Raw genomic sequence first — 11256 nt, 5'->3', positions numbered from 1 at the left:
TCACGTTATCACTTAACGGTTTACTTAACGAATTTTCTAACGGATGTATGAAATTGAAATAAAATGATAAGTAAATGTATGAAATTAAAATATTTTAAGGATATTGTAAGGAATTAAAATCGATCCCAAATCTGAGGAATAAAATGTAATTTACCTATTAAATAATAAATCGCAAACCAAAGAGAGAAACAAATCAGAAATAAAAATAAATAAATAAATAGAAAAAGGGGCAAAAATAAGGAAAGCAAGGCAGAAATAAAATAAATTAATAAATTAATAAAATTGTGCACCAACAAAGAGAAGAAGAAGAAGAGAGAGTGTGCGTAAAATTGAATCAATCAGATACGATTGCTCCGCCGTCGAAACCCGTTGCAGCCAATCAATAATCAGCACTGATCGGCCCCGACCAATCTCCGCCGTCGATCCTGGAACCCGGTGATCGGAGACTTCCACCGGAAGAGCTTTAACATAATATGAATTCAGTGAATTTTTATTTAATATTTTTGGGGATTTTTTTCATAGGGGGGTTTTGAAATTCCTACTGTGAAAGTTCGGTTATCGGAGAATCTGGTTCTGGGTTGTGTTGGGTTTTCCGAGAGCATTGGTGGGTCGGAGAGGGTATTTTGGGGATTGGACTGATGCTGGACTTTAGGGAAGGTCGGTGCGTGAAGGGGTGAAAAGGTTGGGGTTTTGGGGGTAGAGGTAGGTTAGGGTTAGGGTTTGGTAAGGTTGGTTGTGATGGAGGGGAATAATACTGAGCTTGAAGAAGGCGAGGCTCCTTGCAATTACAAGGATGATGACGAGGGAAACCTTGACCCGGACAACGATCTCTCTTACATTGTAAGGGCATCTTTGTCTCATTGATTCATTCGTGTTCGAATTTCTCCTTAGAATCTTTACTGAAAGCTTTGGAGTTGATTAACAATATATGAACATCTTAAGAAGATAATAGGGTGTTGAATTTGTTCTTAAGACTGAGTTTCTATGCTGTCTTTGATGTATGTCTGTTGTATTACAATGGTGGATTGTAATTTTAACTGCTTGTTTGGTTTCCAAGAAAAAATAAGAATGGAAGGAAATTGAGTTTGAAATGGAATTTTAGACTTGCAGACAACTGTTTGCAGGGTGAAGTAGAAATTTTTATCCCTTGGATAGTAAAACGTAATGCAATAATTAGTTGTCTTTAAGTTGCGCTGTATTCCAACGCATTGTGATATACAAATGCTTCGGAAACTGCCAGTGAAGTTTCTGGGTGTTTTCTGCTGGCTTTAGATACAATGTAGATTATTTTCTGTTCAAGTATAGAAAAAGTACATTCATGGCTGATTGCTGAATATTTGATTGTGCAACAGCATTATTTTAGTGAACTCTTGGGGTTATTCATAGGTACCATTTATTGACTATGAGTTGTGGTATATAGAGTTTTTAAATGAGCCGAAGTTTTCTTTTTTTCATTTTGATGCTTCATAGATTACTTATATGGTTATTGATCCAAGGAAAGCATTAGTGAATTTGAACTCAATACTTGTTTGTTCAGTGTCCAAGATAACAAAATATTTAAACCCCCTATAAATTTCCAAATGCTGAGTAGCTGAGTTGAGTTTAGTAGGCCAAATGTTTGTCTCTGAAACTAACATTTAGTTTTCACTTCCTCGATTTTGTCGTCTTGGCTATCAAAATAACTTTGAAAAGCGTTATTGATTGCCAGATAGGTGAACAAATCCCATGATGGGCTAAGCTGGTTTTAGGTAACAGTAAGACAAGTTTAGACAATCAGCGTCTTTAGAAAATAAAGAATGAAAGTAAAGTAGGATTTTCTTCTGCAACGTTCTGTAATTACCCTTTGTGTTTCTGTACAGACATTGTGGTTTTAGTCTTTTTTTTTTTTTTTTTTTTTTTTCTGATCTTATCTATGTAATGACACTTCAATAAATTTTTTTTTTATGTAACGGCACTATCTTTTGATTTTGTCAAGGATGAGAGAATTCAGAATGCTCTGGGCCATTTCCAGAAGGATTTTGAGGGCGGGAATTCTGTTGAGACTTTGGGTAAGTGACATACATGAAAGTAGTAGACAGTGCTGCATATTTGTCCTTGTAAATTTAGTGACTCATCAGGTGGATGGACTTTACTGTTCTGTCAGGGGCAAAATACGGTGGGTATGGCTCTTTTTTACCATCCCATGAAAGGTCTTCGTCCATTTTGTCTCATCCAAGGACCCCACAGATAAACTACAACGCATCAAGATCTCCTAAAAGTTTAACAGAGGTATATGATAAAATTCTTCTTATTTGTTTTTTGGTAGGAAGGATTTATTTATGGCTGAGATCTTGTCAGATTGGAAAGTTCTATTTTAGTTGAGCATTTGTGGGTTATGTTAACATACAGGGTGCCCCTCAGAATCTGAAATCTTATTCAAAAGCAGCCCCAAATGTGAGGCTTGGAACTGCTAACAATGCTCATTTGTCACATAATTCAAGGGTCCTCCCTGGAGATATTTCAGTTAAACGGAATTCATGCCTGCCTTTTGCACAAGTAGCTGAGGGATGTTCCTTGAAAGATGAAACTTCAAACAGACAGGGGAATCCAACTGATCAAAGGACACTGAAGGTTCGAATCAAAATGAACCCTGATAACACGGTTCGGAAGAATGTAGCAATATATAGTGGTCTTGGACTTAGCTCTCCATCTTCATCTTCGGAGAACAGCCCTGAGGAATGTAAGGAGATGATACCTCCATCTCAAGTGATTGTGGATGACACTACCACTAACATTATTCAGGTAAGCTCAGATGTTTTAGTGCAGTTTCTATAGCTGTGGATGGACCTAAAATGATCTGTTGCATTGATGGGCGTTGTTTATGTTTTGTAACAGGTTATGACTTCCTTCCCTGTTCTTGGTGATGCATTGTTATCACCACTCCATGACAGTTTGCTTTGCTTAGCAAGAAAGACAAGGCTTTATCAACAAAAACCAGTGCCTTCATCTAAGGGTCATCAAGAACATTCATCTTTGTCTGTAGATGACACTGTTTTCACACAGGGGAACGCCAAAGTGTCAGAGGAGATAAAAATGAAAGTATCCAGGAAGGGTGAAAGTCCGGTAGCACTGAAGCTTGAGAATGGTATCAAGAATAACACGAAAATTATCATGAAAAAGAAATCAGAAGCTGGGAGTCGAGAAGACAAGGAGCATGTGCCCAATGACTTGAAAGCGACACCTTTGTCCAATTCAGTATTTGTTGGTAATTGTTTGAAAGTGATTGGTAAGACACCTGAAGCTTCCAGGGAGGCCAATGAGAATGAGGTGAAAGGAAAATTATCTTCCTCTGAATTAGTGAAGGAAGAGTCATTTGAGTTGATATCTAATCAGGATTTTCCAGTTGATCTCAGGGATGATGTCAAGTGCAAGGGTTACAAGATTTCAGCCGCAAAAGATGATTCTGATGTATACAAATGCAAGGAAGAGCATGACCTGCCCAAACGCAATGCTGGTAAGAAAGGTCCATCATGTGAACAAGCAAAAACTAATGTGCATAGCAAGAGAGCAAAGCTATCTTCTGAGGGCAAGATCAAGTCAAAGGAAAATCAAACCAATGAAAAGCCACCTAATATTTCAACAAAGGAACGCATGGAGTTTGAAATAGGTGTATTACCAACAGATAAATTGAGTGGAGGTCATGGTGTTTGTCCATCTGATATAAAAATTCAGAAGTCAAAGTCAAAGAAGGATAAGGTCAGTGGTAATCAAAGAGTCTCAGTGTGGGGCAAAAGATTGGAACAAAGGGATAAAGTGGATCTAGCAGAAAGACCTGCTGCTGATATTGATATAAAAGGGAGGGCATGTTTGGATAAACCAAAGGAAAAATTGAGTGGCAAAAAGTCCGAGAATAGGTTACTGTCAAAAGATGCTCCCATTCTGTGCCAACGAACAAAGGAAAATGGACTGGCTTTGGAGCTCGTACCTGCAGCTGCAGCTCCTGTCATTATAGCAGAAGATTGGGTGTGCTGTGATAGTTGTCATACGTGGCGGCTTCTACCCTACGGTACTAAGCCGGAGCAACTCCCTGAGAAGTGGTTGTGTAGCATGCTTAATTGGCTGTAAGCTTCCTTCTCATTGTTGGGGTTGACAATAACATTTGCACACCTTTTCTTTTTCATTCTCTCTCTCTCTCTCTCTCACACACACACACACACACACGCAGATATTCGAGTAATCACATGAGCATATGTGTGCCTGTTTTGCTGCCTTTTCAATGTGGTATTGAAATGATTTTGTAGGCCCGGGATGAATCAATGTGACATAAGTGAAGAGGAAACAACCAAAGCACTCTATGCATTATACCAGATGCCATCTTCAGAAGGTATAAATAAGCTGCAGACTCATGCTAATGGAACAGCATCTGCAGTACTTGCAGTTGATGCCCTACATTATGATCAGAATCTCAGTTCTCATGCCATGTCTAATCAAGGGAAGAAGATACATGGTTCAAGGGAAATACCAAATGCAGGTAATGGAAGTGGTCTCTTGAACTCTACAAAGAACCACCTGCAAGTAGCTGTAAAAAGAATAAGCTCAAATGACATAAACCAGCCTCCTTTAGAATCAAATCTGATAAAGAAATCTAGTTCTCGACATATGAGCAAGCTGCAAAACTTGGGAATTGAAAAAAGCATACCTAAGCAGAAGGAGAAGCAAACAAGTGGAGGTATGCGATTATCTGTAAAGTTTCCCTTTCCTACTGCCATAACATGTTTATGCAAAAGTAGTAACCAGTGCCTGTATTTATTTGGGTTGTTCTATATCTGCAGGTAATGCCAAGGTAGTAAGATTGAAAAACAAGGAGGATGATCAGCATACATTTGGAACTTCTAAGAAACCGAAGAGAGGAGATATGGGGCAAGCTGATAAGAACCCGAATTCTAATGTTGACGTTGGAAAGGTTTGTGTCGGTTCAAGTGCTGGTTTGTTAACCCAGGCACGTGGTCAGGACGCCAAATACAATGACCTCTGTCATTCTGAAGACACAAAGGATGTAGCCAAGCCTGCCAAGTACAAATTACAAGTTTCTGCAAAGAAATTGAAAGACCAAATTCAGGTCTCCTTGCATGGTGGGGCTTTGGACGTGAGAACAGGTACTAGAGATAGTTCCATGAAGAAAAGAAAGATGAGAGAGTGGCAGGATTCTCAGAATAATGTGGAGACATTTCAAGATTTTGGGCATGAAGGGAAGGTATGTACCAAGGAGGAAAATGGTGAAAGCGGATATCGGAAGGAGAAGAAGTCCAGGATTCTGAAGTCTGATCGTAAAGAGTCTAGTACTAGCAATGGAGATGATAGATCAAATAGAAAAAGCAGAGCAACCCAGATTGTCATGTCAGGCACCAAAGTTCATTCAATTCATCTTGCGGAAAAGGATAGGGGTATTGTAAAAGACCAGCAACCCAAGAAACATAGTAAAAAGAACGCATCTCAACAAACATTCAATGGTGTAAATTTATTGGGAAGGGATTTGGGATCCGGGCATGTTTCTTTGGCTGCCACTTCAAGCTCTTCAAAGGTTTCAGGTTCCTATAAAACTAGAGTTAACTTTGAAGAAGTAAAAGGCTCACCTGTAGAATCAGTTTCTTCATCTCCTTTGAGGACCTCCAATGCAGACAGGCTTACTTCAGCAAGGGGAGATGCTTTGGGGATAGATGATTCCGCTTATGGTGGTTTTCCTTTAACAAATAATTCCGAAAGATGCTGGGGCGGGGATGGAACTGGTAACATTGATAGATTGGGGACAACCAAGAAGGAATCAATTTTGTGTAGTAGTCATACTGAATCCCATAAATTTTCATTAGTAGGCTACCAGGATGGAGATGCCAATGGTGAATTCAATGTCACTGCCAAACCTTCTTGTGAAGTTTGGAATAGCCATTTGCTCAGTGGTAATGATGATGGTTTGGAAAATGGTCAGTGCCTCAGTAATCAGCATGTCATGAATCATTCACATGAAGATGATAGAGAGAACAAGAACCACTCTGGAGATGCTGTTTGTGTGCAAAAATCTGGCAAGGGTTCCTGTTTGCAGTCTAAGGACATTGTTAGAAGTGGCACTTCTAATTTGGATAGGAACAGGATGAAGGTTTCTGATCCAGTGAATGATTACTTGAAGAAGAGTCAAAGATATGTGTCTGAGATGGAACCCAATTATGTTCATGAAAAAGGGAATAATATTAGACACGATCTTCCTGATAAGTGTAGCACTAAGTGGGTTGAGGTCAAGGATGAAAACTATCATATTGGTAGGGGGGATAATGCAGGACATGGGTCAAGTGACAGTGGAGTGGAAACTCAACTAAAACGAAAGGACTATGATGTGTCAGATGTGAAGTTTAGTTCTACACAGGGCCCTAATAGGAAGGGCGCCCTGCAACAGAACCTGATTCAGAATCATGAGGGCGGTCAGATGCAACATGAGTCAAGATGTGGGAAACCACAATTGTTTTCACATTGCCAAGATGAAAGGAAAGAAGAAACACCATCTCTTTGCCCCCAACCTATTGCAGCATCTGAGAGAGTAGAAGTGTTTCAAGGGCTTCCAGTTGATACCGTTGTCAGTGGTGATGTGCCAAAGTCACTAAAGCAGGCTGGGACTGCTGCTAACAAGAATGGAGTTAATTTCAATTTAGTACATCTCATGCCTGATCAACAGAGAGCATTAGATGTCAGTGCGCCAAGTCCTGTGAGAAACTCCTCAGGCCAAACTACTACTAATACCTTGATAGAAGCCAAGAGGCTTAGAGACTATGCTGATTATCTTAAGGTTTCCTGTTCTCATTTGACTTTTAGCTTATCTTTAGTACATAACATAATGGATACAAATTTGTTTTTCTGTTCTCTTAACTCATACTGTGTTTTTACTATGTTTTAGAACTCTGGGTTTGATTTTGAAAGTAGTGAGGCTTATTTTCAAGCTGCCCTGAAGTATCTCCAAGGAGCTGTGCTTTTAGAAAGTTGCAGTAGTGAGAATGGCAAACATGGAGACATAACTACGTTGCAAGTGTACAGTACTACAGCTAAACTTTGCGAGTAAGTTAAATGCTCTCAGTTTTAAGAGAAATAGATGTTTCTCGACCAGATGACTTATTTCTCAGCTAATAGATTCAATTAGCTATTATTTAATGCAGAGATGGCCCATTTTAATTTTAATAAAATACGTAATGTACCATACAGTTTTGAAGCTTTTGTTTCTGCATTCCTATAGCCGGTTTTGGCTCTGTGCTGAACCTTTTGAATTCACAGATTATGTGCCCATGAATATGAAAGCCGCAAAGAAGTGGCTTCTGCTGCCTTGGCCTATAAATGCATGGAGGTGGCATACATGAGGGTGGTTTACTGTAAACATTCTAGTACAAACAGAGATCGGCGTGAGTTGCAAGCGACTTTCAATATGGCTCCTCTAGGTAAGGAGGTTATGAATGATTTATGCGATAATCTTTGGATTTCATGTCAAGTTTCAGTTTTGTTCTTCCACTAGGAGATGGTTGCGATTTCAAGTTATAGGTTATTTATTCTAGTTTGAACGTTTATGTTACTGAACAATCATGTGGTCCCCTTGCTTGTATCACTTACAATTCACTACATGTTTACTTGAAAATGTCAAGTCTTTAGAGATACTGTCTGTTATTGTTATTTGCAGAAACATATTTATCATATAACTAATAATAAAATATCTACCATTATCTATCTGTCATTTCTGATAAAAATGTACCTGATAGCTTCTGTTGATAAAAACAGCAGGAGGTCCAAATCTGGTGTCTTCTGACCTTTCTACTGAGAAAGAATATCAAACAACTCAACTTTTTTTTTTTCCTGTCTTTAAACTCTCTGTTCAGGTGAGTCTCCATCGTCTTCTGCATCAGATTTAGATAACTTGAACAACCAATTGATGGCAGAAAAGTCTATATTGTCCAACGGAGCTGGTTCTCATGTTTTTGGAAACCATGTTGTTGCTGCTCGTAACCGCTCTAATTTTGTCAGGCTGCTTGACTTTGTAAGTTGATTCAGTCACTCGGTCTCAATATGAATTTTATGAACTTGCTAAGAATTGTTCTTTCAAGGTATTTTGATACTCACTTATTCAGGACCAAAGATTCAGTACTATGAATCATGGATGTATACTGGATAAAAGTGTTAGGAAGCTGAATTAAAATTTCCAGCCACTGGGTATTGCATGTTTTCCTAGATTAGCCAATTGTTATTGGAGTTTCAGCGAAGAAAAAGAAAAAAAAAACTATTGTATGAAAGCTTCCAAGCAAGCCTATTTTTTTCCTATAAGCATCTTGAGTGACTTGTGATTATCTTGAAAGTTGATTATTTCTTAATTGACAGCTAACTCAGTGCATATATAGGACTTTTAGTTGGCAGGGTTTTGACAGTAGGCTCATTCTAGTTTCTTTTTCGCTTCTGTTTTTTAAAGTACTTAGTTGGATTATAAATTCGTAGGTCATCCCATCTCATTTAAGACCAGTAAGATATTTTCGCACAGATTTAAGTATATGGTAATGGTTTTAAGATGAGTATGTATTATTTTGCAGACACAGGATGTAAATTTTGCAATGGAAGCCTCAAGGAAATCCCAGAATGCTTTTGCAGCTGCTTGCACAAAACTGGGAGATGCACATAAGAATGGTTCTATTTCTTCTATTAGGAGGGTCATGGATTTCAGCTTCCAAGATTTAGAGGAGCTTATCCGTCTGGTTAAGCTTGCAATGGAGGCCATAAGTCGATCCAAATTTGGTGGTGCCAGAGATTAAGTCAACCCTGTATATATTGAACGTTTTCATGATTTCTCTCCTAAGAAGGCAGGCATCAGGAAAAAAAAGGAGAAAGGATGCCCGCCTGGACCTTCACTTGAAAATTTTCATAGAAGGCTGGTTTCTGACAGTTCATTACTCTTCTGTACATGTGTACAAAGTGAGATTGATTACCAATTTTTGTAATGTATTTTTTTGCAAGTTAAGTCTATTTTTGACACCGACAAGGGCACATCATGCTCAGCCATAAGTTTTCATGGGTTGGGAAAAGAGGAATTAATTGTTCGGGAGCACAGCTCGGAGATATTGTAATAGTTCAGTTATATATGTTTTTTTGGGCTCCTGTAGTTTGGAGCTTGAGGGTTTAAAAAATGTCTATAGGGATTTGAAGAATATTCTTAGGCAACCATTTTGAGAAGGTTGAATACTGATATTGTGGTGACTGGTCAATGCTCTATCAAGCATTTATTTTGTTTTATTAAAATTTTGATGGAATGCAAACCAAATTCTTGGGCAAGGTTCCCCTTATACTTGTAGAAAAAAAGCTTAAGCTTTTGTTGATTGTGCCAGCTTTCCAAGGACCGACGCATGAATGAAATCTTCAGGTATGTAATATTTTACTTCACTTTAATGGCAACAAGGGAGGAGTCGTTCGAGTAATGTATTTATCAATATGTTGAAGTTACCTTGGAACTTTTTTATGTTGGTGTAGGTGATAATCAAAGAACTTTGGTTGAGCAACCCCTGAGAAGTTCAGACTTGTGACCTACGTGGTGGAGTACACTCTAGGACCATCGCTGCATGTGAGTTCAAGACTTCCAAGTGTAAGAAAAGCAGGTTTTCAAATGTTTTTCTATTGCAAGAATTACCCTATATTATTCATGTGTTGTTCTAATAATAAATTTTTCCTTGTATGCGGTAGGATGTGTCAGTTTACTTCTGCATCAATAACTTGTGCTTTGATGTGTACACATGAAATTGTTTTCGCAATTCATGCTATCTACTTGTGATACACTGAGATTTAAGAGTTGAAGTTCTATATCTAGTTTCAAAAATTTACAAGGGGTTCTTTTTTCTCGGTTGGAGTTGTTGCTCACGAGTAACTTAGAAATATAATTTTCCTTTCTGTGGGAAAAGGCTTTGTTGTTGTTGTTTTTGGTTTATGTTAAGCTTGCAGTTTGCTATTCTATTATCAGTAATAATATCTTATGCTGTGGTTCATGAGCCGTGACTGTAGTTTCAGTTCAAATGGTCCTGGTGTTGGTCAGACTGGTTTGCTTATTGCATCAACTGAGTGAACATACTCATTTTTTCCGTGGCACTCAACTTGTTGGTTTTCATGCTACTTTCACTTGTATTCCATGTGGTGTCATTCATTGTTTTGCAAGCTTGTATTTTGCCAATGTCGCCATTGATTGTTGAGTTATCAGCGTTAGATTTACAATGAGCGAATGAGGTTCTACCAATTACGTTTCGCAAAATTGTAGATCTATCCATGTTGGTGATTGATATGGCTGCTTTATATTGAATTTCAGTGCACAACAAATTTAAATGGCTGAGTTCCGTTTTGATATGTTTAGCGATAAAGTTTTGTAGAGGCAGCCATGCTTAAGGGTGTTCATACCTGTGTACACCACTTTCAGTAACCACTCTCCCATAATTCCATGGTGGTGTTGCTCTCTCTCTCTCTCTCTCAGTTGATTGTTATTCTGGCAGCTTATATACGAATAGTTCTTTCTGTTATTTTTAAACGTAGTAAGATAACAGTCTTTCTTCTGTGATGTAGGTGTAGTACATCAGTCGTGCTAGATAGGCAAGCTTTTTCTTGATTTGATTCTTGCCTTGAAACGTTAAATATGTAGATTTGAATTAATATCTAGTTTTGTTCTTTTATGATGAGGAAGCCGGATACTTTCCACAGTATACAGGTTTTATCGAATCAGTGTTACTCTACCGGTTTTGATTGGGTGCTGACTTTGGTCGCTGGCAGCAGCAGGTGCTGGTTATTTACATGTATTTTCTGTTTCTCTTGTTTTTCTTTTTACTCCAACATTGAGTATTCTTTTCAGTGTTGCCTCCAGGATTTGTGCACTATTTATCGTACATAAACAATAACGATTAAAGTAATAATACAGCTATCAGCATTTTTGCATCATCGGAGTTATCTGTTCTAATCATCATTTTAATTCTTTTGAGTTGTGGAATTTATTTTCTTTCTTGAAGATTTTCTCGAGGCGTCAGCCCCGTATGGTTGAACAGCTCTCATGGACTGCCGGAGTAGGAGATCTCTGTTTGAAAACTTTCCGACATGATGAGCATTAGACTGTTAATGGAAAGATGGCTGCTTGTGAATTTGGCAGAAGTTTAATCCGAACTTGGAGATTGGAAACGTTGTTTGTATAAGGCAATGCAAGGGTCAGACGTCTTTTGCTACTTTTGGAGAATTCATGGG

General features: G+C 38.4%; 1 protein-coding gene and 1 long non-coding RNA gene across 2 annotated transcripts; both read left to right on the top strand.

The window, feature by feature from the left end:
• The first annotated feature begins 246 nt into the window (after positions 1-246).
• On the top strand, positions 247-9321 carry LOC103452932 (cysteine-tryptophan domain-containing zinc finger protein 3-like). Its single transcript, XM_017336995.3, has 11 exons — positions 247-840; positions 1976-2048; positions 2144-2268; positions 2389-2781; positions 2875-4100; positions 4281-4708; positions 4812-6811; positions 6920-7077; positions 7291-7451; positions 7884-8041; positions 8586-9321. Exons 1-11 carry the CDS (start codon positions 739-741, stop codon positions 8802-8804), a joined length of 5043 nt encoding a protein of 1680 aa, XP_017192484.2. The 5' UTR covers positions 247-738; the 3' UTR covers positions 8805-9321.
• A 1380-nt stretch (positions 9322-10701) lies between these two features.
• LOC139190393 (uncharacterized) lies at positions 10702-11237 on the top strand. Its single transcript, XR_011574617.1, has 2 exons — positions 10702-10817; positions 11028-11237. It is a non-coding gene; the product is annotated as an uncharacterized lncRNA (long non-coding RNA).
• The last annotated feature ends 19 nt before the right edge of the window (positions 11238-11256 follow it).

This window comes from Malus domestica, chromosome 13, assembly GCF_042453785.1.
Source record: "Malus domestica chromosome 13, GDT2T_hap1".
NCBI lineage: Eukaryota > Viridiplantae > Streptophyta > Magnoliopsida > Rosales > Rosaceae > Malus > Malus domestica.
This window is presented reverse-complemented; position numbering and strand designations above follow the sequence as displayed.

What these genes read in the sequence shown, in the direction of transcription:
- LOC103452932 (XM_017336995.3), top strand. Translation starts at nt 739, where the DNA reads ATGGAGGGGAATAATACTGAGCTTGAAGAAGGCGAGGCTCCTTGCAAT. An exon ending in GGAGAAGCAAACAAGTGGAG is followed by an intron (nt 4,709 to 4,811) that starts GTATGCGATTAT and finishes CTATATCTGCAG; the next exon opens with GTAATGCCAAGGTAGTAAGA. An exon ending in TTGTCAGGCTGCTTGACTTT is followed by an intron (nt 8,042 to 8,585) that starts GTAAGTTGATTC and finishes ATTATTTTGCAG; the next exon opens with ACACAGGATGTAAATTTTGC.